The 26,268-nt window shown below is 49.2% G+C and overlaps 1 protein-coding gene across 5 annotated transcripts in view; it reads right to left on the bottom strand.

The window, feature by feature from the left end:
* Positions 1-22,785, bottom strand: part of IL4R (interleukin 4 receptor) — a 52,241-nt gene extending 29,456 nt beyond the window's left edge. The window contains exon 1 of one of the 5 annotated variants that reach the window (XM_063612796.1): positions 22,572-22,785. Coding sequence is in view for 2 of the 5 variants with exons in the window: in XM_063612794.1 (XP_063468864.1) it covers positions 22,369-22,530 (162 nt within the window). In the remaining 3 variants the exon portion in view is untranslated. Of the gene's footprint in view, positions 1-22,368 lie in introns of all 5 variants that reach the window. The other 4 variants (XM_063612794.1, XM_055232672.2, XM_063612795.1 and 1 more) reach the window with 4 other exon arrangements.
* Positions 22,786-26,268: the final 3,483 nt, after the last annotated feature.

A 26,268-nucleotide genomic window follows, 5' to 3' on the forward strand; every position in this document is an offset into this window, starting at 1 on the left:
AATATACACCAAGGGCCAGTCTATATGCAGGAACTGGCCGCTACTCCTCACGACATGCCGGGGGTGCAAAGGACAAGCCAGCCTGGGACAACTGTCCCTTTTTAAATTGTCTGTCATGGTGAGTAAAATAATTAAAAAGGTAAGTGTCAGGTTATCGTGGTCAAGTACACGGCAAGACGAGATGATTTCAAGTTCCCATTCTAAATCAAGAGACTCCTGGCCAGGCGTGGTGGCTCACACCTGTAATCCCAGCACTTCAGGAGGCCGAGGCGGGTGGATCATGAGGTCAGGAGATCGAGACCATCCTGGCTAATATGGTGAAACCCAGTCTGTACTAAAAATACAAAAAATTAGCTGGGTGTGGTGGCAGGTGCGTAGTCCCAGCTACTCAGGAGGCTGAGGCAGGAGAATGGCGTGAACCCGGGAGGCGGAGCTTGCAGTGAGCTGAGATTGAGCCACTGCACTCCAGCCTGGGTGAAAGAGTGAGTCTCTGTCTCAGAAAAAAAAAAAGAGATTCCTGAAGTGGTGGAGTTGGAAGGGGTCTCAGGGGTCACCTGCCAAGCTCAACTGCCATCCTGGACAAGGATGTCCTGCGAACACCCCACCTCTGACATGTTGCCGGCAGTTTCAGCCCGTATCCCGCCACAGATGGAGCAATCACTCTCAGGTCTCAGTTAAGCAGAGCCATTGGAAACAGCCTCCTTATGTTGAGTCAAGGCTTTGTGTAAACAAAATCCCTGCTTGCCCAGCAACTTACCTTGTACTTGACACTTTGCTAGGCGCTTTAGAAGTATTACCTCACCGAATCCACACAAGAATCCTGAAAGGTAGGCTGTTATCCCAACTGTCTAGCTAAGGAAACTGAGGCCAGAGAGGTCAAATAACCCATCCACCAGGTCCCACAGCTGGTAAAAGGGCAGAGCTAGAATCAGAACCCACGTTTGTTTGCTTCTGAGCCCACCGTGGATTCCAGTATACCAGTTCCTTCAACCTCGTCTCCTAAAACTGCAGGCTGAACCCAAAAAGATAAAATAAAATGAGCCGGGTAGTGCTGGCCATCCTGCTTGTCAATTTCAAACAACAGTTCCGCAAGTGTAGGATAAGAAAATCTGACTGAGCAGCAGAAAAGTCCTGGGGATTTTATCATCTGCAAAATCTCCAAAAGCCAATGGTGAAGCAGCAACTTAAAAAAAAAAAAAAATGAGTCACCTGAGGTCATATTAACAGAGGTATCCATTTATAGAATGTTACATCTCACAGCAGCAGAATATACATTCTCCTCAAGTTCACGTGGAATAATCACCAAGACAGACCACATTCTGGGACATAAAACAACCTTAAGAGATTTAAAACATTAGAAATCATACAAAGTATGCTCTTAGGCCACAATGGATTCAAATTAGAAGTCACTAGCAGGAAGAAAGCCGGAAAATTCCCAAGTATTTGGAGATTTAAAAACACACTTCCGAATAACATATGGATCAAAGAAGAAATCACAAGAGAAATTAAAAATATTTTTAACTAAATAAAAATGAAAATATAGCCTATCAAAATCTGTGAGATGTAGCAAAAGCAGTGTTTAGAGGGAAATTTATATTATTGAATGTATATCTTAGAAAGTTCTAAAATCAATAATCTGTTTCCATCTAGAGTACTAGAAACAGAGAAGCAATATATGTCTAAAACAAGCAGAAGAAAAAAATGCAAAATTGGAGCATACATCACTGAAATTAAAAATAGAAAATGAATCGAGGAAAATTAATGAAATCAAAAATTGGTTATTTGAAAAGATCAATGAAATTGATAAATCTCTACCTAGGCGAATCAAAAGAATAAGAGAGAAGGCACAAATTAATAATAATGTGATATGGTCTGGCTCTGTGTCCCCACCCAAATCTCATCTTGAATTGTAATCCCCAGGTGTTGGGGGAAGGACCTCATGGGAGGTGATTAGATTAAGGGTGCAGTTCCCCCATGCTGTTTTCATGATAGTGAGTGAGTTCTCATGAGATCTGATGGTTTTATAAAGGGCTTTCTCCCCCTTTTCTTGGCACTTCTCCTTCCTGACGTCATGTGAAAAAGGATGTCTTTGCTTCCCTTTCCTCCATGATTATAAGTTTCCTGAAGCCTCCCCAGCCCTGCAGAACTGTGAGTCAAACCTCTTCCCTTTATAAATTACCCAGTCTTGGGCATGTCCTTAGAGCATCGTGAGAACAAACTGATACTATTGTAAATTAAAGAAAAGTTCTTAGAAGTGACACATGCCTGTAGTCCCAGCTACTGGGAAGGCTGAGACAGGAGGATCACATGAGCCCAGGAGGTTAAGGCTGCAGTGGGCTGTGTGAGGCTCAGGAGGCTGAGGCAGGAGAATGGCGTGAACCCGGGAGGCGGAGCTTGCAGTGAGCTGAGATTGAGCCACTGCACTCCAGCCTGGGCAACAGAGAAAGATCCTGTCTCAAAAAATAAAAAATAAAATTTTTAAATTAAAAAAAAGTGGCACTATATAATGATTCAGGAGTTAATTCTCCAAGAAGATGTAAATAACAATCCTTAATGTGTATACAACTAACAATAAAGGGTCAAAATATGTAAGGCAAAAACTGAGAGCAGCAAGGAGAAATAGAGAAATCTGTGATTATTCTGAATAATACTATTACTGGATAATAATAGTATTATTACTATTACTTCAACTCTTTTGGTAATTGACAGATCCAGCAGGCAGAAATCAGTAAGGACATAGTTGAATTGAACAGTGCTGTCAATCAACTGGATCTAAGTGCAGTGTGCAACCACAACTTGGCATCCCTTTGGAAGGAATACTGCTGTCATGTATGACAACAACCAACACAGAGAGGGCCTGAGAATCCCAGGAGGCCTAGAAAAGTCTTTACCTAGAAAGCTCTGCCCTCCTATACTGGGCAGCCTCACCATTCACTTAAACACACAGAGTTTACCACATGCCAAGTTTTCTTTTACACCTTTTACATATACGAATGCATTTAATACTCTATGAAATAGGTAATATTATTTTCTCCATTTTCAGATGAGGAAACCAAGGCACAGAAAGGCTGAGTGATTTGTCTGAGGTTGCACAGCTGTGACAGTCATGGGTCTTAAATCCAGCACTCAAGCTCCAAAGCTTTGGTTCTTAACTACTATCTGTCTAGAAGTCAGAGTCCCTAGTGTTTTAGGGGTCAATGACCTATCGAGCATCTAATGCAAACCCCAAACCCTGTTTCTGGCAATGTGCATACACTTAATTCTGCATTCCATTTTAGGGGTTCACAGAATCCCTGAAGCCCAAGTGAGGACCTCAGGTCAAAGGCCTGTCCTCTAAGCAGTGGGCAGCTTTTGAGGGTCTTTGAGCAGGGGAGTGGCAAATTTTTGAGAAGTCTGGGGTAATGTGGGCAGTTAGCAGTTGCTGCAGATGAGGCTTACCCTGCCTCTTCTCCACATCACAGCCAGAGCCATTTTAAAATCAGAAATGAGGCCAGGGCCAGCTCACACATCCAATGCCCCCTGGCTCCTAAAGGGCTTCTTCACAGGGGCCACAGATCCCCAAGGGTTTCACAGCTCATTAAAGAAGCATCTCTGACTTAGAATAAAATCCAAGCCCTAGAGTGAAAAAAGCCAGTTCCCAGAGTACACACCCTGTGACTCCATTTATGTAACATAATTGAAATCACATAACTATGGAAATGGAAAACACATTAGTGGTTGCCAGGGGCTGAGGGGGTGGGTCAGGAAGGAAGCTGGATGTGGCTATAAAAGGAGAATTTGAGCCATCCTTGTGATGATAGAACTGTGCTGGATCCTGGCTGCATACACAAACCCATGCAGTGATAAAATTGCATAGCACTAAACCTCACATGCGTATGCAAACACAAAAATGAGTACAAGTAAATCAGGAAATCCGAATAAGGTCAGTAGATTATATCAGTGTCAATATCCCAGCTGTGATACTGTATTACAGATTTCTACAATCTTGCCCTTGGGGGGAACAGCATAGAAGCAGGGGTCTCTCTGCGATTTCTTTTTCTTTTTCTTGTCTTTTTTTTTTTTTGAGATGGAGTCTCACTCTGTTGCCCAGGCTAGAGTGCAGTGGTGTGATCTTGGCTCACTGCAACCTCCACCTCCCAGGCTCAAGTGATTCTCCTGCCTCAGCCTCCCCAGTAGCTGGGACTACAGGCATGCACCACCATGCCCAGCTAATTTTTGTATTTTTAGTAGAGACGGGGTTTCATAACATTGGCCAGGCTGGTCTCGAACTCCTGACCTCAAGTGATGTGCCCGCCTCGGCCTCCCAAAGTGCTGGGATTATAGGCATGAGCCACCACGCCCGGCTTCTGTATGATTTCTTCCAACTGTGTGTAAATCTTTAATTATCTGAAAATAAAAAGTTTAATTTAAGAAAATGAAGAAAAGAGCCAAGTCCCCTGACGATCTAGCTTCTGCTTACCCCTCTAACATTCCCCTCCTATCCCCTCTCCCTCTTCTGCAGAGGCCTCTGAGCCCTGGGATACACTCCCAGCTCTCCCTTCTCCAAGCATTTGCACCAGAAACACTTTAGAAGCCTTCTCTGACCCCCCTCATCTAATGTGGGCCCTCCCTGTGACTTATCACAGCACCCTGTTTATTTCTGTCACAGTACTTATCACCATCTCTAATCAGATTAGTGAGGTTACATGTGTGAATGTTTATTTTATTTCAAGATGCAGATAGCAAAGATAGCTTTGATTGCAAAAATGTCTTCAACTTCCCTAGATTTTTTTTTTTTTTTTTTTTTTTGAGACGGAGTTTCGCTCTGTTCCCCAGGCTGGAGTGCAGTGGCGTGATGTCGGCTCACTGCAACCTCCGCCTCCCAGGTTCAAGCAATTCTTGTGCCTCCGCCTCTCCAGTAGCTGGAATTACAGGTGTGTGCCACTACACCCAGCTAATTTTCTGTGTTTTTAGTAGAGACAGGGTTTCCCCATGTTGGCCAGGCTGGTCTTAAACTCCTGACCTCAAGTGATCCACCCACCTTGGCCTCCCAAAGTGCTGGGATTACAGGCATGAGCCACTGTGTCTGGCCTAGATTAAAATATAAGAAAAAGACAGAACTCAAGTGTGTTAGTCCATTTTTGCATTGCTATAAAGAAATATCTGAGACTAAGTAATTTACAAAGAAAAGAGGTTTAATTGGCTTATGGCTCTGCAGGCTGTACAGGAAGCATAGCACCCTATCTACTTGGCTTCTGGGGAGGCCTCAGGGAGCTTTTATTCATGGGGGAGGCAAAAGAGGAGCAGGTGTACATGGTGACAGCCAGAGCAGGAGAGAGGAAGGAGGTGCCGCACACTTCTAAACAACCAGATCTTGTGAGAACTCACTCACTATGGTAAGAACAGCCCCAAACCATGAGGGACCCGCCCCCATGACCCAACATCTCCCACCAGGACCCACCTCCAACATTGGGGATCACATATCAACAAGAGATATAGAGAGGATGACATCTAAACTATATCAGCAAGCAAAAGCCTAGAAAAAGGTAACAATCCACATTATGAATGGTTAATGGCCTTAATATATGAAGAGTTCTTACAAATCAATAAGACAAACACCCCTTTAAGAAAAATAGGCAAAGAACATAAATGGTTCACAAAAGACATATTCCTTCATCAGATGTGAAATAGCCACTCTCAATATACTGCTAGTTTTTAAAGTTGGGAGTATAATAGGTAACCTCAAATTTAAATTATGTATTTGTCTATAAATGTATTGTTTGCCTCCCTCTGTGAGACCACAAGACCCATGAGGGCAGAGCTTTATGTCTGCTCTGCTCACTGCTTTATCCCCAGTGCCTAAAACAGTGCCTGACACAGGCATAGCATGTGTACAATAAACATATATTAAATGAACGAATGGTTAAAATTCAGCAATAATAGGCTGGGCACAGTGGCTCACTCCTGTAATCCCAGCACTTTGGGAGGCCAAGGCAGGTGGATCACCTGAGGTCAGGAGTTCACCAACATGGTGAAACCCTGTCTCTACAAAAATACAAAAATTAGCTGGGCATGATGGTGGGTGCCTGTATTCCCAGCTACTCGGGAGGCTGAGAGGCTGAGGCAGGAGAATCGCTTGAACCCAGGAGGCAGAGATTGCAATGAGTCGAGATCACACCATTGCACTCCAGCCTGGGCAACAGAACAAAGTTCTGTCTCCAAAAAAAAAAAAAAAGAAATGTCAGCAATAATAAATTCAATAATCTTTTTTTTTTTTTTTTTTTTTTGAGATGGAGTCTAGCTCTGTCACCAGTCTGGAGTGCAGTGGCGCGATATCAGCTCACTGCAACCTCCGTCTGGGTTCAAGTGATTCTCCTGCCTCAGCCTCCTGAGTAGCTGGGACTACAGGAGCACACCACCATGCCCGGCTAATTTTTGTATTTTTAGTAGAAATGGAGTTTCACCATGTTGACCAGGATGGTCTCGATCTCTTGACTCCCTGATCCACCCACCTCGGCCTCCCATAGTGCTGGGATTACAGGCATGAGCCACCGCACCTGGCCTCAATAATCATTTTTAAACATGAACCAGGTCCCAAGCTTTTGTCCATAGTTAACTGTATATGCAGTACTTATTTTGTGCCTGGCCCTGTTCTAAGTACTTACAATATATTAATCAATTTGGTTCTCCCAACGACCCTATGAGGTAGGTGCCATTAATGTTCCCATTTTATAGATGAGAAGACTGAGGCATAAAAAGGCTAGAGCACTTGCTGGTGGTCACAGAGCCATAACCTAGGCATTGTCACTCCAGAATCCATGTGTTTAAGGACTGTGCTTGCTGACCCTTGAAATGCAGTCCCCCAAACCCTGGAACTTTGTCCGGGGAGCCCCACTGGCCTGAGACCCTTTGGCCTGAGCCCCAGAGACAGCAAGTGACAAGGACAAGGTCACAGAGTTAGGAATCAGCAAAGTCAGTGAAGGCCCCAGCCAGGAAGTGAGCAGAAGCATGGGCCTGGGAAAACAGCAGGAGAACACACTTGACTCACTTTTTTAAAAAACTCGGGGGGAGATTAAGTGATTAAGCCTAGAAATGTCAGAAGCCAGCAGCAGCCTGGAAGCGACCCAGCAGGACTCTTCCGGAACCCACAGCGGGTTGGGGGCGGGGGGCAGAGGAGTGGGGGCGTGCAGGGGGCAGTACAGGCCTTCTGCTCTTCTTCCCTCTGGGCAGGAAACCTGGTTTGGAGGAACGGCTGGTTCTGCAGACAGGATGCAAGCAGCTCTGTGACAGGCAGCATGTGGAGAGGAATCCAGGGACAGCAGGGGCCTCGGGCGGGGGCCGGGGGCTTTGGAGCCGCTGACCCCTGAAACTCCACGACAGAAACTGGCCTGAAACCTCAGCTCCTGTGGCGCAATCAGTTAGTCATGCTACTTATAAGAAACCAGCCCAGAGCTTCCTCTGGCTTCTGGGACGGCTGGGCTGGGCTGGGCTGGCAGGAAGCTAGGCATGCACTTCTTCCTGGGACAGCAACCTTCCTATAACTGGGGTTTCCAGAACCAGCAGCCATGTAAGTGGCCCCACTGGGATGGTAAGGCAGGCCAGGCCAGGGCCCCAGAATGGCCCGAGCTCTGCCTGGTTGGCTCCGTCCCCACCCCAGCCAGTGGGAGGAAGGGGAGGCAACAGACTGGCTCTGCAGCCACCAGGAACACAAATCAGCCCCCTCCACCAACAGCACCCATCAGCCTCCCTGTGGGCCTGCTGTGGCTCACCCATCCTCACCCACTTGCTCAAGTACCTCATTTATTCTCCTTCTCTTTCTTGTTTTAGAGACAGGGTCTCGTTCTGTGGCTAGAATGCAGTAGCACCATCATGGCTCACTGCAGCCTTGAACTCCTGGGCTCAGGTGATCCGCCTGCCTTAGCCTCTCAAGTAGCTGGGACTACAGGCACACACCACCATGCTTGGATAATTTTTAAATTTTTGTAGAGATGGGATCTCTCTCTGTGGCCCAGGCTGGAGTGCTATGGCACAATCATAGCTCACTGCAACCTCAAACTCCTGGCCTCAAGCAAACGTCCTGCCTCGGCCTTCCAACATGCTACAGGCATGAGATGCCGCATACAGCCATCTCCTCATTTATTCTTGCTGTGGGTGTTTTCCAAGCACTTCCTATGTGCTGGCTATTACAAATGCGAACAGGCCATTCATTCATTCATTCATTCATTCCTTTCTTTTTTTAACAAATATTTGAGCAAGGAAAAAGTTACTGGAGCGTTTTGAGCAAAGAAGTGACATGATGAGACTTTAAAAAAGACCTCTCTTGCTTGGGTGGTGGGGGCACAGGTAGAAGTGGGTACCAGTGAGGAGGCTACCACACTGGCCCCAGAGAGAGGTGCCAGGGCTCACACCAGGCTGCGGGGATGGGGAGATTGAGAAGGGGCTGAATTCTAGATCTGTGTTGAAGATAGAGCCCACAGGATTTGCTGACAGGATGGATGCTGTGGGGTGGGAGAGAGAACAGGAAGGCTAATAGGAGTCAAGAATGATTCCACAGCCATTGGCCTTTTCCAAGATGGCGGCCTGTGGGGGAGCCTGTGTGAGAAGCCAGCCTGCTGGGCAAGCTGCAGGACTTCAGATTAGCAGAGGAGGCTGTTAGCAGATCCTCAGGGAAGACCCTCCCTCATCCTAGAGGGTCAGGTTTCTTTATCGGGGACGCACCAGAGTTCTCCGGGGAGGGGCCCGACATCCTGCATACAGCAGGCACTCAATACATGATCATGGGTATTTTCTTTTATTCTTATTTTAACAGGTATACAGTGTTTCCTTGGTGCCAGACACTGGCCTAGGTGCTTTAAGCCCTCTCTATGAGATAAGTATAATTATTAAACCCATTTTACAGATTCTGAAGGTTCTTTTTTTTTTTTTTTTTGAGATAGAGTCTCACTCTGTAGTCCAGGCTGGAGTGCAATGGTGGGATCTCAGTTGACTGCAACCTCTGTCTCCCAGGTTCAAGTAGTTCTCCTGCCTCAGCCTCCCGAGTAGCTGGGACTACAGGTGCCGACGACCACGCCCAGCTAATTTTCTTGTATTTTTAGTAGACACAGGGTTTTGCCATGTTGGCCAGGCTGGTCTCGAACTCCTGACCTCAGGTGATCCACCCGCCTCAGCCTCCCAAAGTGCTGGGATTACAGGCGTGAGCCACTGTGTCTGGCAGATTCTGAAGGTTCTTATGAGAGGGCGGGGTGAGGGAGGGAATGAGGGAAGACCGAGTGAATAGGCAGGCAGGAGGGAGGGCATGGCCCACTTCCCACCCTACAAGTGGGGCCCTTGGCTGGAGCAAGGGGGAGAAGGAGTGGCTGGGATGGCAGCTGGAAGGTTGGCAGGCCAGGGACAACACCGTCTGCCAAGCCATGGCAGTAGACTCAAACTCTGTCTCTAGGGCAGTGGGGAGCCAGTGAAGGCTATTAAGCAGGAGAGGAGCGGGCTGAAATGAGAGCTGGCAAAGAGGGGGCAGGTTTGAGCCTGTTTGGGAGGGGGAGGCAGCAGGGACTTGGTGGTGCTTGGCAGGGAAAGCAGGGCGGGGAGAGCGGGGACAGAGGGAAAGTGGCCTTGGGCTGGGGTGGTGGGGAGGACCCCAGGGACCCTTCCCACAATGGAGAGCTGAGAAGAGAAGCAGATTTGCTGGGGAAGACCACGCGCTCCGGCGCACTCTGGACACTTTGAGTCCACACAGTCAACAGGCAACTCCATCCGGGATCCTGGAAGCCAGGCCTGTCTTCAGAAGATTCCAGAGGCCCAAAGGAGGAGACAGAGCCTGAGGAAACTGTGTCCAGAAGCCACCTGCTCAGGAGCAGCAGCCAGCCTGGCCTCCATCTTTCTGCAACCCATTATCTTGCTTTATTTCTCTGCACTCTTTGCGGCATATTGCACACTCGGGCGTTATGTGTTTGGTGCTCATATCCCCTACTGCAAGGCCAGCTCACACAAGGCCAGTGTCGATCCCACTCACAGCCATCTCCCCAGAGCTTAGCATGGTGCCTGGCACACAGCAGGTGCTCCATGAATATTTGCTGAATGGAAGAAGGACCGGATGAATTCTCCTGGCCGTGAGCAGGGAGGCCTGGTTGGTCATCCCCAATTTTCCACCTCTCCCTGCTGGGCAAATGCTAGCAAATCCTGGCTTGGAGTCCCCTTAAATGTCCTAATGCAGGCACAGATCTCAGCCACCTCGGGGCCCTGACCTCCAGAGAGCTAGTTATCGACTATCACTCACTGTCCTGAGCAGCGGACAATGGCCTCTGGCGCCAGGGTGCTGATTAGATTTTGACTGTCTCAGTGACAGCTATGGCTCCTAGCTGGCCTCCTTCCTGAGGTCTGCAGAGGTCACTGCGACTGGCCGTGTGTCCCCGCTTCCTTCAGCCATGAAAGGCCATGCCCTGGGCCCTTCTGCCCTTGGTTTAGCCCCTCCCCAACTGGGTGCAACTTTGCTCATCAGCCTTGGCGTTGGTTGTACCAGTCTTACTAACAAAAAAGCACTTGAAGGCTGGGCGTGGTGGCTCCTACCTGTAATCCCAGCAATTTGGGAGGCTGAGGCAGGTAGATCGCTTGAGTCCAGGAGTTCGAGACCAGCCTGGGTAACATGGCAAGACCCTGTCTCTACCAAAAATACAAAAAAATTGCCAGGCATGGTGGCACATGCCTGTAGTCCCAGCTACTAAGGGAGATGAGGCAGGAGGATGGCTTGAGCCCAGGAGGTCGCAGCTGCAGTGAACTGTGATCATGCCACTGCACTCCAGCCTGGGCAACAGAGTGAGACCCTATCTCTAAAAAAAGAAGAAGCCCTTGAGCCTCACTCACTCACTTAACCATGAACCCAATCCAAGGAGCATTGCAGATGCAATTAATATCATCTCCATTGCAGAGATGGAGAAGCCGAGGCCCAGAGAGGGTCAGGAACCTGCCTAAGTATGCACAGCTAGTGAGTGGGCTGGGATTTGAACCCAGGCCTTTGGCTCTGGAGTCCACAGCACAGTGCCTGGCACAGAAGCAGTCATAAACCCGCTTTTTTATACACCACTCTTTTTGCTTCTCCTGGAAAGCTCACTATGGAAGATATAGTCAAACACTCTCCCTGCAAGCACAGAGGGAGGAATGAGGCTGAGGGGGGTTCAGAAGTTGCCCGAGGTGACGGTGACGGTGACGGAGCAGGAAGTAACCAGGCAGGAATTCAGAATCTGGCCTTTGTCACCATTTGCTCGGCCCTCAGCAGCAGTGAACTTGTCTCAACAATGACCAGGACTTTGCCCCCTGGGCAAACCCAAAGCCAGGACAAGACATGGGCACAGGTAAGAGCTTCCTGTTCATTTTCTGCTTGCAGACTGGCATATGGAAGGCGGTGGGTGGGGGCTACCCATGGAGCTCTTCCTGTTGTCTCAACCCATACCATTTCTGGATGGGTGGGAACACACTGACATGGGGGCCACCTTTGTGGGCAGGGACCCCCAAGCATCTGAGACACAGAAGCATAACTCTGGGCCTAAGTGCAGGCTCCAGTCTGACTGGGTGGGAGACTGTGGCAGGCTGGGGTCCACTCAGAGCCTCAGTCTCCTCATCTGTGAAATGAGAATAAGATCACTTGCTTCATGGCTGGTTGCAAGGCGGTGAAGAGGCCGTGGCTGGGTGGGAGAGACCTGGGACAGTGTTGGTGGAGTGGTTGGCAAAGGCTCATCTCCGAGCACCAAGAAAACTCTCTGAGACCTTGAGCAAATGACAGCTGCCACGACAGCACGCACAGGATGTCACAGGCACAAGCTGAGTGAGGGAAGCCAGGCTCAAAACAGCAATGCTGCTTGGTTCTGTTTAGATAAAGGAGATAAATTGATCTTGGAGTTGGCAGTCAGGACGGTGGCCTTGGAGGACAGGGCTGTGACCTGGCAGTGGCAGGAGAAAACCTTCTGGGAGGCTTGCCACGCACTGCTGCTTGATTAGGTCATATTCATGCACTCATTTTGTGAAAATGGATGAAGCTTTACACTTGTCTGTGCACGTGTCTGCACGTCTGCTGTGATAAAGAGGCAAAGAAAGCCAGGTGTGGTGGCTCACGCCTGTAATCCTAGCACTTTGGGAGGCCGAGGCGGGTGGATCACGAGGTCAGCAGTTTGAGACCAGTCTGACCAACATGTTGAAACCTCGTCTCTACTAAAAAAACAAAAATCAGCCAGGCGTGGTGGCGCACACCTGTAATCCCAGCTACTCAGGAGGCTGAGGCAGGAGAAATGGTTGAACCCAGGAGGCACAGGTTACAGTGAGCTGAGATCGCGCCATTGCACTCCAGCCTGGATGACAGAGCAAGACTCTGTCTCAAAAAAAAAAAAAAAAAAAAAAAAAGGTAAAGAAAACGACAAGAGGCTGAGGCAGGAGAAGAATCACTTGAACAGAAGTTGCAGTGAGCTGAGATCATGCCACTGCACTCCAGCCTGAGTGACAGGGCAAGACTCCATCTCAAAAAAAAAAAAAAAAGAAAACAGACAAGAACAAGAAGGAAGGGAGAGGGCAGAGGCTGCCATCTAGGCTGTTGGGTGGACAGGAAAGATCTCAGAACCACCAACCCTCAGGGTAGGTGGGATCCCAGTGGCCCCTTAATCCACTCCCGATGATACCTCAGTCCCAACACCAACCCTCTACTTCTCTGTCTCTGGCCTGCAGCCCACAGCCACCTCCCCCAAGGCCACAGAGCCACCTCTTCTGGAGTAAACTCAGATACCTACAGGGACACAGTCGTATGACCTAAGGAGTAGAGGCGAGACAAGTGGAAAACACAGCCCCCTGTGATAAAGAACAGCTACTTTTTTGCCACATGAAAATGAAGACTTGCATGTTGCTAGATCTTTTGATTTTTCAAAAGAAGTTAGAAATTTATATTTTTATGTGTGTTACCCTGATTTTTTGTTTTTTTTTTTCAGATGGAAAATCTTGCTCTGTTGCCCAGGCTGGAGTACAATGGCACCATCATAGCTCACTGCAGCTGTGACCTCCTGGGCTCAAGCGATCCTCCTGCCTCAGCCTCACGAATTGCTGGGACTGGTATGGGAGTAGTGCTGGGAAGGGAGAGTGTGGTCCCTTTAAATAATGTAGAAGGGTAGAAGGGAAGGGCTACAAGGAGGAGGGCGTGGTCCCTGGCTAGGGTTCCACCCCCATGGACCTAGGTGATGACAGGCATTTCCTGCTCAAATGCTGCATTTCCCAAGACCACCCTGGCCTGCCATGCCCCCATCCTGTGCCTATAACCACCCCCCCACCAAAAAAATAAATAAATAAAAACTCAGAGGGAAAGGCAGGACAGGTCATATTCCCATTTTATGGATGAAGAAATTGAAGCCCAAACCAAGAAAATGACTTGCCCAAGATTATAGTTACAGAGCAGAGACGTCAACGCAAGCTTTGCTGCTGCTGTTGTTTTTTAACTCATCTGGCTTATTAGTACAGGAGTACTGACGTCAATAAAATAGAATTCATGACAATGACGTCTTGAGTAAGTATTAGAAGAGAGAAGGTGGATGGCTTTTTTGTTTTTGTTTTTTTGAGAATATCTCACTCTGTCACCTAGACTGGAGTGCAGTGGAGCAATCATAGCTCACTGTGGCCTTGAATTCCTAGTCTCAAGTGATTCTCCCACCTCGGCCTCCCAAATAGCTGGAACTACAGGTGCACGCCACCACACCCACCTAATTTTTATTTTTTGGTAGAGATGGGAGTCTCACTATGCTACCCAGGCTGGAAGTTGGCTCTTTTGTACTGATTAAAGGAGCAATTCAGTCAGCTGCGGTGGCTCATGCCTGTAATCCCAGCACTTTGGGAGGCTGAGGAAGGCAGATTGCTTGAACCTAGGAGTTTGAGACTGGCCCAGGAAACATAGCGAAATCCCATCTCTACAAAAAATACAAAAATTAGCTGGGCGTGGCAGTGCACATTTGTAGTCCCAGTTACTCGGGAAGCTGAGGTGGGAGGCACACCTGTGCCTGGGGAGGCTGAGGCGGCAGTGAGCCATGATCACACCACTGCACTCCAGCCTGGGCAACAGAGTGAGATCCTATCTCAGAAAAATGGAACAATTCACCAAAAAGGTATAAAAATCCTGAACCCGTATTCTATTCATATGGCTATGCACTTAACAACATAGCTTCAAAAATAAAGCAAAAAACTGACAGACTCAAAAGGAGAAATTAACAAATCCTCTATTATGGTGAATTGTAATTGTATTACGGTGAATTGTAATTGTATTACGGTGAGAGGTAAATCAGGTAAAAAAATACATAGTAACATAACAAATACATAGTAACATAACAAATAGAGATAACAAACATAACATAACAAATAGATACATTTCTAGAACCTTATACCCAACAGAAAATATACATCCTTTTCAAACACAAGAGGAAAAAAATGACCAGAAAATCCTATAAAGATCTCAGCAAATTCTCTACCACTGATATTATAGAAACCACATATATTGACCACAACAACCATGATGACCAAATTTAGAAATCAACAATAAAAAGATAACTTAAAAAATTCTATCTGTCTCAAAAATTTAAAAAGCATATAATTAAATAAGTCTTAAAATGGGAACCAAAAGGGAAATTCTAAACTGGGCAGTGAATAACATTGTGTAACAAGTTGTGGAATGAAACCAAAGCAGTACTCAAAGAAAAAATGATAGCCTTTTAGCCTGAAGTAGATTTATTAGAGAGCATGAAAAACTGGAACCTCTTAGCTTCAGACAAGGACTCTCAGAATAGAAGAAACTTGGATTAACAGCAGCTCATATAGAAGAAAAACATGGAGATTTTAGCTGACAAGCCCAATATGCACTCCAAGTGGGATATGGCTGCTACACAGTATGATTCCAGGTTGCATCGACAGAAGTATAAGCTCTAGATCCAAGGAGGTGATAGTCTCCTTCCTCTCTGACCAAACAGTCTTTGTGTGGGACTCCAACCAATTGACTCATGTCCAAAGCCAGGCCAAACTCCCTGAGTCAGGGAGAATGCCTGAAATAACTACAGTTGTGTAATCTGAATAAGAGAAATATCCGAGTTTGGAGGGAGATGGTCACTACCTCCAAGAGGCAGAAACAGACTCAGAAAGTGGAAGGTCCTAGAAAGCTAATTTGGGCTGGGCACGGTGGCTCACACCTGTAATACCAGCACTTTGGGAGGCCGAGGTGGGCGGATCACCCTAGGTCAGGAGTTTGAGACCAATCTGGCCAGCATGGTGAAACCCCATTGCTACTAAAAATACAAAAATTAGCCAGGCGTGGTGGTGTGTGCCTGAAATCCCAGCTACTCGGGAGGCTGAGGCAGGAGAATCGCTTGAACCCGGGAGGCAGAGGTTGCAGGGAGCCGAGATTGCGCCACTGCACTCCAGCCTGGGCAGCAGAGTGAGACTCCATCTCAAAAAAAAAAAGAAAAAGAAAAAAGAAAGCTGATTTGGCTAAATCTCAAGAAGATTTTCTCCCAGTTAGAGCTGCCCACCTGTGGAAATGTGGCTTCTGGAAGAAATACGCTAGAGGCAAGACCATCGGGAGGCTGTGGCCCTGCCAGCTTGGAGACCTGCCCAGCCCAGAGAACTGGTGCCTCTCCTCCCTAGAATTCAGTCTTCTCTTTTGAAAAGGCAGAATACTTCCCTGGCCGCTTCAGGAAAACATAAGGCCTTCTCTGAGTTTTTCAAAAATGGTTCTGGGTGACTATGCTCGCTGATTTCCAACCAAGAAATGTAATCCTTTTAAACTCTCCTCTTTGGGCTGGGTAGCTCAGAACCGTGGTTAAATGCGCAGGCTTCTGGGTCCACAGCCCTGGGTTTGAATCTGGACTCTGCCACTTAGGAGCCGTGTCACCCAGGTAAGTCTCTAGCCTGAGCCTCAGGTTCCTCCCCAGGGAAATGAGCAGGACACCCACTCATCTCCATTCCTGCACCCAGCACAGAGCATGATGTGGACTCCAGCCTCCACTGCCAGAGGCCGTCGTTGGGGCCATGGCTTCGGGATGATTCAAGCACATTACATGTATTATGTACTTTATTTCTATTATTATTATATTGTAACATATAATGAAATAATTATACAACTCACCATAATGCAGAATCAGTGGGAGCCCTGAGCTTATTTTCCTGCAATTAGATGGTCCCATCCAAGGGCGATGGGAGACAGTGACAGATCATCAGGCATTAGATTCTCATAAGAAGCACGCATCCAGGGCCGCATGCAGTGGCTCTTGCCTGTAATCCCAGCACTTTGGGAGACTGAGGCAGGTGGATCACCTGAGGCCAGGAGTTCGACACCAGCCTGGCCAATGGTGAAACCCTGTCTCTACTAAAAATACAAAAATTAACTGGGTGTGATAGCACAGGCCTGTAATTCCAGCTACTAGACTGAGGCAGGAGAATCACTTGAACATGGGGAGGCAGAGATTGCAGTGAGCCAAGATCGCACCATTGCACTCCAGTCTGGGCTACAAGAGTGAAACTCCGTCTTAAAAAAAAAAAAGAAAAAGTACGCAACCCAGATCCCTCACATGTGCAGTTCACAAAAGGGTTCGTGCTCCTGTGAGAATCATCTAATGCCTCAGCTGACCTGACAGGTGGCCGAGCTTGGGTGGCAAAGCGAGCGACGGGGAGCAGCTGTAAATGCAGATAAAACTTCGCTCACTCACCCACCACTCACCTCCTGCTGTGTGGCCCTGCTGTGTGGGGACCCCTGGTCTGAGACACTGAGGAAGGTGCTCATTCATAAAATAATATGTAAAATGATTGGACTGTCTGTAAAATGGGGCTTGGAGGAACCAGTCCTGTGCTGCCCACATTCACAGTATTGCTGGGCAGATGGATGGCAGGGAGTACACCGACAATGTAAAAAAGTAGATTGATCTAAATGGCAGGTGTGTCTTCAGCACTCACGCATAGATTTTACTGTGTTTAAACACCATGGTGAGGACTGAGGACTCTGGAGCTTCTAGGTTCACAGCCCTGCTCTGCCACCTTCAGGTGTGTGACCCTGGACAAGCCACTGAACCTCTCTGTGCCTCTGTTACTTCATCTGTAACATTTGCATGAGAGTAGCTCCTATCTGGTAGGGTTATTACACAAGTTAAATGGCCCCAGCTCCCTCCCTGGTCTCTGTTCCTAGACCTCTTTCTTGCTTGGTTCCATCCAACCACACCAGCTTCCTTGCTGTGGGTCAAACATACCAAGCTCATTCGTGCCTCTGGGCCTTTGCACTCTCTGTTCCCACTGCCAGGATCACTCTTTCCCCAGATATCCACACTTCAGGTCTCAGTTCAAAAGCCACTTCCTCAAAGTCACCAAGCCCAGAATGCTTTCAGCTCGATGAGGGCCCTCATTTCTGGGTCACTCATTCCCGTGTCCCCAGCCCCTGGCACATTGGCTAAGCAAGCGTTAAGGACCTAGCCCCGGGCTGGCACTCGAGATATGTGAGCGCGTGTTACGTTCAACTTTGCTTTGCAGGCTAGAGGCTCTAAGACCCAGAACACAGCCCCTCCCCACTAGGAACTCAATTCCACCAAACCCTTGGAAGGCCCCACGGCTCCTCTTCCCCTCCCAGGACCCACTCCCTCCATCTCCAGATGCAAGCCCAGCTGGGGACCATCCTCAGCAGAGAGGTTACAGCACCCAGGCTGGCTTTAGCGCAGACCTCAGATTTCTTAAGCAACTGAGAGGAGGTGAGGAGGCCTGTGGGGGTACCTAAAGAGAGAATGAGTCAGTCAGAGCCAGACCTGAAACCTAAGAGACATCAGTACTTCTTGGAAAGGCAAGAACGGATGCATTTAGACAGAACTGTGCATGCAGAATGAGGGGTAAGCACAGGCCAGTCAGGAAGTGCAGTCTTCCGTCGTCTGTGAGTCCCTCCACCTGGCCCTCTCTTCCTTATCCCTCTCAAATGTCACCTCCTTAGCGAAGCCCTCCCTGATTCCACTTGCACCCAGCTTTGCTTTCCTTCCTAGCACAGTCTCCACCTGATAGGATATTGCAGGTCCATGTTCTCTCCTGTAAAATCCTGGGGGCCAGACATAGTTCAGAATTCAGAATGACTCAGGCTGTAGAAAGGTCACCTTGTATAAAATACCCACCGATGTGGCCATCATGCAGGGCGGGAAAGCACCCAACAATCAATTGCACTAATATCTCTGCAGAAAGACATCTGAGCATCACACCAAAGAGGATAAAGACTCTAAAAAGCCTCAAGTTTAGCTTCAAAATGAGTTATGAAAAACTTTCGGTTTTCAGAAATCGTGGATTTCAGAATAACAGATAAAGCTGCCGATCTGTACATATGTATTGGTTGTACATTGCCTGTATGCTCAACTAGAATCTAAACCCCAGGAGAGCAAAGGACTTGGTCCAATGCTCTGGCACATATAGGTGGTCAATAAATTCCTGAGGAAGAAATGCAGGAGGAAGCCAGGTGCTGGATATGCAGAAGGGACTCGGTCCAAAATGCAGAGAAAAACAGCAATCACTGAGCCCCTTCCAAGGGCAAAATGTCTATACAAACTATCTCATGAATGCTGTCCCTGCAAATACCCATGACAAACAAAGGGAGGCTCAGAGAGGTTAAACAACTTCCTCCAGATTACACACTGGAGAGCTGAGAAGTAGCCAGCTCCGATTAAACCTGGGACCCCCTCTTCAAGCTCAGGCCCTTCTCTCTGCCTCAAGCTCAGAGACGCAGAGCAATTTGCTGGATATCATAAAATAATGGTGATGCACCCGGTCTGAGAGTGGATCCCCCAGCCTCTGTAGGACCTCACGCCTCTGCTGGGGCACTCCGATCCACATTCACCAAGGGCAAGTCTGTGCAACCTCCAGGCAAGCTCCTGATCTCTCTTCTAGCGCAGCCATGGTAAGTCTAGCTAAACGTGGCTGGGCATGTCTCCGCTGTGCCAGCCAGGAGGAATACTCAGAAATGTCTTTCTTGGTCACCCCAGCCAACTGGTACAAGCAGGAAAGAATACATGGGAAGAAAAGTAGGATGGAGTCTGTCCCTCAGATGTGGGCCTGAGGCAAGGCTACTGCATTCATCTCCGGGTCTCAGTTCTCACCTGCAAAATGAGTAGACTAAATCCCAACCAATAAAGCTCAAAGGAGGCAACAATAAAGATTTATTCATTTAGGCCAGGCACGTTTGCTCGCATCTATAAACCCAACACTTTAGGAGGCTGAGGCAGGAGGATTGCTTGAGACCAGCAGTTCAAGACTAGCCTAGGCAACATAGCAAGATCCTGTCTCTAAAAATATAAAAACAATTAGCCAGGCATGGTGGCACACACCTGTAGTCCCAGCTACTCAGGAGGCTGAGGTGGAAGGATTACTTGAACCCAGGTATTGGATGCTACAGTGAGCTATGATTGTGCCACTGTGCTCCAGCCCGGGAAATAGAGAGGGACCATGGCTCTAAAAAAAAAAAACAAAAAAAGGTATTCATTATTCATTTAACAAATACATAGTACCAGGTACTGTTTTGTATGCTTGACATATATTAACTCATTTAGTAATCACTACAATGGCATAGTCACTATAATCTCATAAATGCAAAAACTGAGGCTCTGGGAAGTCAGTTAAACAGTAAGCAGCAAAGCCAGCATTTGCACTGGGTGATCTGGCTCAAGTCCATACTGTCACTCCCCAGCTATACGTCTTGACAGGTAACAACAGACATATACATTGATTGTGGACCCACTGGGTGTTGGACATTGTGTGAAATAGCTTATAAAACATGTCATCAACCCTCAAGAAAGTTCACTTTTACAAATGTGAGGAAGCACAGTGCCTAGGCGGCTTCTGTCCTGGCCTCATTCCCAGGTACCAGTGAGGGCAGTCAAGAGGTGGGGCATCTAATCCCAAACGCTCTCCTCCATCCTCCCAGATGGGGTGGAAGAGGGCAGGGAGATGGGGGAGGTAGAAAAGGTTCTTCTCATGTATTTATGTATTTGTTTATTTTGAGACAGGGTCTCGCTCTGTCACCCAGGCTACAGTGCAGTGGCACGATTATAGTTCACTGCAGCCTTGACCACCTGGGCTCAAGCCATCCTCCTACCTCAGCCTCCCAAATAGCTGGGGCTAGAGGCACCTGCTACCATGCCTGGCTAAGTTTTTAAACTTTTTTTGTAGGAACAGGGTCTCACTATGTTGCCCAGGCTGGTCTAAAACTCCTGGGTTCAAGCGATCCTCTCTCCTCAGCCTCCTAAAGTGCTGGGATTACAGGTGTGAGTCACTGTGCCCGGCTTCTTCTCACTTCTTTGACAATTCATTTCAGCTCCTTTTTGAACTGGGAGCATTAGAAAACTGAACATCCCCACCCATGCCCTGGGCATTTTGCAACCTGGGATTGTATTGTATTAAACATATCCGTCATTGAGTCACTTCCCAGCATTTGGAAACCCTTAGGTTATCTCAGACCTGCTGGTAACTGGATGTGTTGTAACTGGAGTGACTGCAGGTTTTCCTCCCTGCTGCCTTCCCAATGCCTCCAGATTCAGATCCAGAGGCCCAGGGTGGGGCCCAGGAATCTGCATTGTTGCTTTTACAACTCAAGCCAAGGTAAAATACACTGGCCCAAGCTCCTTGGCATGGCATTCAAGGCCTTCCACAATGCAGCCCAGCCCACCTTTCCATCAATCTATGGCTTCTCCTTACTCCCTAGGTTCTGTACACAGTGTCCTTTCACACCTCCCAGCCTCTGCCCACTCTGTGCCTCCCTTTACCTCCCATCCTCCACCTGCCAGACTCCCCTGCTCCACTTACAAGGCTAGCTCAGGGTCCCCCGGTGCTGGGAAGCTGGCCCAGTGCCCTGTGAAGAGCTGATCCCCTCTGGCTTGTGGTCCTGCAGCCGCTGGCGCATCCGCACCCTCCCAGCCCCCACACTCACATCTGTCTTCCTGCAGAGGGGGTGCTCCTTGAGGCAAGCACCAGTGCCCAGAACACCACCCAGGGCCCTGCAGGAGCTGAATGATTGCTAGTGAGTGAATGAGTGGCTTAGCGGGTCACCTCCCATTCATGGGCTGGGCTAGCTGAGTTCTGAGAAACCCCTGCAGGACCCTGGAATGCCCTAATGTGCAGGACACCCTGGCCAAACTTACACCTGAGCCTGTTTCCCCATTGGACTTTGGGATTTTGATAAAGGCACTGAGGTCCCAGCAAATGCCTTGGGCTCCTCATAGTCCACTGGGGGCAGGGAAGTGCAGTGGGTCATGCCTCCCAGAGGGCTGGGGAAGGGGAAAGACTAGAACTGGAGCAGGGTTAGCGCTGGCCTGGGGGAATTCCTTGAACCCCAGAAGCAGAAAAACTAGCGGTCCCCTATCTTGCTTAATTCTAAGAAATCCAGATTTTGTTTAAAAAAAAATCAGGGCTCAGTGGCTCACACCTGTAATCCCAGCATTTTGGGAGGCCGAGGTGGGACGATCACTTAGGCCAGCCTGGGCAACATAGTGAGACACCATCTCTATAAAATAAATTTTTAAAAAGAAAATAAAGATCAGCTTCCTGGGTTTACTGAATCTGAATCTCAGGGCAAGGACCTGGGAATCTGCATTTTAAGCAAATCTCCCGGAGATTCTGGTTATGTGGGGGCTCCTCAAACGTGATTGAGAGATGGAGAGCAGCTGGATCTGGCGTGGGCTTGCCTGGGCTCTGGTCCTGCTACCCCACGGACTCCCAAGTGGGCGGCACCTTGGGGCAAGTTATTAAAGCGGCCGGGGTCTCGGTGACCTCATCTGTACAATGGCCATGACGCACAGCACCCGCCACAGAGAAGTTAGTGGGAGGTTTCACTCGGCATCCTTTCAGTAAAACAAGTCCCAGTCAATGATCGCGATTATTGGGTCCATCTGATATTCGGAGGCGGAGACTGCTCCGATTCACTGACCTATTACTCAAATTTACAGTTCTCAGAACTTTCCCCACCCTTTCTGTCTCCGAAGTCCTCACTGACTTCCTGAGCGCGGGGCAGGGCGCCACTGCCCGGAGAAGAGGTGCTGCGTGGCCCCCGACAGCCTAACCCCAAGCCCCCCACCCCCGCAGGCCGTCCCGGCGGAGGTCTCACTGCCAGCACCGGCTTTGGGGAGCGCTGGGTGTCCACTTACCCCCGGCCTCGCGCCTCCGCTGCCTTTCGGCGGCAAGGACGGAACCGGGCGCTGCTCCGCGCGCACCGAGAGTCGCGGGCTCGGGCCCCGCTCGGAGTCGGGGTGGTCCCCGTGGTCCCCGCGGTCCCCGCTGCCCGGGTCCCCGCCGGCGGCCGAGCCCTTCCCGAACGCCCTCAGCCGGCGTGCCCGGGCGATACCCTCGCAACCCGATCCGCGCGAGGGCCCCGGATCCTACCTGCGCGCCCCTGCTCCATTCGCCGTCCGGGCGCCCGAGCGGGAAGTGGGGGACCCCTGGGTGGCCCTTCCCTGGCCCGCACCGCGCGGGGCTTTCCTGGGCGCGGAGACCCAGCCCGCCCCGGCTTCCTGCGCCCCGCCCCGGCGCCTGGCAGATTTGCATGCACCGCCCCGCCCGGCGCGCCCGGCCCGGGTCCCGGCCACCTCGCGCCCCTGTCGCTGTCCCCGCTGCTGCCGGACAGTCCGAGCCGCCGTCCTCTCCTGCACCCCGCGGGGTGTCTTGCAGCGCGCTTCCTCCCACGCTGCAGCCCGAGGTGGCGCGCAGCGGAGACTCCGCAGTGGATCCCCTTGGTCTCGAAATAAAACGCCCACGCCGACCAGGCCTCCAGGACCTGCTGCTGCCAGGCCTCCGGGGCCTCCTCTGCGCTGGGAGCAGTTGCGTTTGGGGTGGGAGGGCTGGGCGACTGGAATCCTCCTCCCCTTCCTAACAGCCCAGTTTCCAAGTGCCAGTGTTTGCACATTCTTCAATAAATGTTTACCCAACTCCTACTCCAGCCACATTTGGTTAGTAAAACAGCCCTTCAATCAGTAACTAGTAACAATCTGTCAGGCACTGCAAATGTTAACTCCTTCAATCCTGGCAACTACCTTATAAGGCAGTGATACTATCACTGGTTTTACAAATCGGGAAACTGAGGCACAGAGTCCTTAAGAAATTCAAAATGGGTTGGGCAACGTGGCTCATGCCTGTAATCCCAGCACTTTGGGAAGCCGAGGCAGGAGGATCACTTGAACCCCATAGTTCGAGACCAGCCTGGGCAACCCTGTTAGCCAGACCCCATATCTACAAAAATTGACATTTATAAAATTTTAAAAAAGAAAAGAAAGAAACTCAGAATCACTCTGCAGGTAAGCAGGAGCAGGGGTGGAGCTGGGATTCGAACACAGGCCCCATAGACCATTAACCTCTGGACACCATAAGAACCCGGATGCAGCCAGATGACTTGGGGGAAAACACTCAACAAAGTATTTCAGGCAGGAGGGCCCAAGAAGAAAGTAGGGACCTCTTAGACCAGTGGGGCAGATGGTCTGGAAGGGGCTTTCTGAGTAGAGGCCATTTGAGCTGAGACTCAGAAGAGCCTGTGGGGGAAGACTTGTGTAGGGAGATGGAAGAGCTAGTGCAAAGGCCCTGTGGGAACCAGCTCAGCCTGCAGGAGGAATTGCTGAAGGCCAGCATGGCTGTGGAGCCCTGAGTGAGGAAAGAGCGGAGGGAGGGGAGGTGGGAGATACTTGGACTCACACTGGGCAGCGCTGAGAACCCAGAGAGTAATTTGACCCCCTCCTGCCCTCAAGGAGCTCTCAGTCTGAGGGTGGAAGCCAAGGACAACCCAATGGGATCAAGTGCTGTGGTGGAGGGTGAGGGTTGGCTTCCCAGGGCAGGGGCCACTGCACGTCAATCATTCTTTTTTTTTTTTTTTTGAAGATGGGGTCTCATTCCATTGCCCAGGCTGGAGTGCAGTGGGTGATCTCAGCTCACCGCAACCTCCACCTCCTGAGTTCAAGTGATTCTCCTGCCTCAGCCTCCTGAGTAGCTGAGATTACAAGCGTGCATCACCACGTCTGGCTCATTTTTGTATTTTTAGTAGACATGAGGTTTCACTATGTTGGCCAGGCTGGTCTCAAACTCCTGACCTCAGGTGATCTGCCTGCCTCTGCCTCCCAAAGTGCTGGGATTACAGGTGTGAGCCACCACGCCTGGCCCGTATGTCAATCATTCTTTCCTGTACTCGGTCTGTCTTGGTCCTACTGTGTGTCTAACCCTGTGACAAGCACCGATGACGCAGACCTGAGGACATGAAACAGACACAATCCCTGCCCTATGAGACCTTACAACCAAGTGAGCAAGACAGCCACCAACCCACCTCCGGAAGTGAAAGTAAAGATGACTCAGTTCCCTGGGGTCAGGGATGGCTTCCTGGAGGAGGTGACCTCTAACCAGTGCCTGAATCAATGCAGAAAAACATGCGGGTGGAAGGGACAGCATGAGCAAATACCTGGAGGTGGCGTGGGAGTGTGGAAAAACTCCCATCTTTCGGCATCTGTTTGTGGATGCCTCCATATGCCAAGTCGTGAGCTGGGGGCTAGAGAGAGCAAGAAATAGATCCAGCCCCTGCTTCCTAGCCCTGAGGATCTGGTTGGGGCACTGACAAGTGAACAGACTAAGCAATTGAGTGTAATAAACCCCGTACTGGGGGCAGCCCAGGCGGACGCTGAGAGGACTAGGGAGAGAGGGCCACAGGAAGGGCTTTCCTGGAAGCTTGGGTTTCAGGAGGAATAGGAATCCTCTGGATTAGGTGTGACTTCCACTCCCGTCCACACTCATACTCCCTCACACTCATTACTCACACATCTGCACACCCACACGGTTGATGCTTCATCCCAGGCAGTTCAGCCCTGCAAGCTGCCTTTGTCCTGTCTTTGTGTTTCTGAGTTTGTGCCCCATGTCATCAGGAGACGACAGCAAAAGTCTACCTTTGAAGTCCTTTAGGTATGTGTGGCTTGGGCTGTATCCCCTCCTGGACTCCCAAACTGGGCTCCCATCCTGTTTTCCCAGTCAAGTCATTCTTCATCAGTTTCCTCGCTTGTATCTAGACTTCCCACATTGGCATACCAACTCTGCTACGTATTGACTATGTGACTTTGGGCAAAGTAGATCATCCTCCCTGTGCCTCAGTTTCCCCATCTGTAAAATGGGGATAATAATAGACCCACCTCATAGAGCTATGAAATGGTGAAATGGCAAGGTACGTTTCGCAGCGCCCAGAACAGTGCCTGGCATGGATTAGGCATTCAGAATGTCAATTGCTGTTCTTATCAGGATGAAAATGAGAAAGAAGCAAAGTCGAAGCCTGTTGCCTTGGTCTGTTGCTTGGTTGTGAAATGGAGATGAACGTGGCATTGAGAAGACAGGCAAAGAAAGCACAGCTGTGGTCAGAGGCTTCAGGAAATCTGGGGGAAGAGACTTCGGGAATTCTTTGTACTCTTCTCCCAACTTTCCTGCGAGTCTGAAATTATGTCAAATTACAAAGTTAAAGAAAACAGGGCATTGTTCTCGGGTGCAAGAGAGATAATGTGAAGTTCGTCTTCTTGCATACAGTCCCACTGTTCAAGTTCCTGCCCAAGATGCCCAGACTTTATCTGTGACTGCTCTGTCAGTCCTGGGAGCAGGTCCAAAGGCACCAAGATAGTAAAACCTCTGTTCCCCCATCTAGGGGTTCCCAAGTCTTGCCTCAGTATAAGCTCAATCCTCATTACATCCTAACACGCTTACTTGTTTCCAAGCCTTTCGGTCTTTAAAACTAATAGACTTTATTTTTTAGAACCATTGTAGATTATGGAAAAATTGAGGAGATAGTACTGAGAGTTCTCATACATCCCCCTCCCCCATGCAAAATTTCCCCTTTATCAACATCTTGCATTAGTGTGTAGTGCCTTCCTTATAATACGGATACATTATTATAAACTAAAGTCCATAGCATACATTGTTTCACTGTTTCTGGGGGCGGGGGGGGGGTTTGTTTTGTTTTGTTTTGTTTTGTTTTGTGTTTGTTTGCTTGTTTGGAAACAAGGTCTCATTCTGTTGCCCAGGCTGGAGCAGCCTGGAACTCCGGGGCTCAGGGGATCCTCCTGCTTCTGCCTTCCGAATAGCTTGGGCTACAAGAACATGCCACCACACTAGGCTCTTTTTTTTTTTTTTTTACTTGTAGAGACAGTCTTGCTACATTGCCCAAGCTGGTCTCAAACTCCTAAGCTCAAATTATCCTTCCATCTCAGCCTCCTAGAATGCTGGGATTGCAGGCATGAGCCACTGTGCCTAGCCTCTGCTGCACAGTCCTGAGTC

Source organism: Symphalangus syndactylus, chromosome 11, assembly GCF_028878055.3.
Source record: "Symphalangus syndactylus isolate Jambi chromosome 11, NHGRI_mSymSyn1-v2.1_pri, whole genome shotgun sequence".
NCBI lineage: Eukaryota > Metazoa > Chordata > Mammalia > Primates > Hylobatidae > Symphalangus > Symphalangus syndactylus.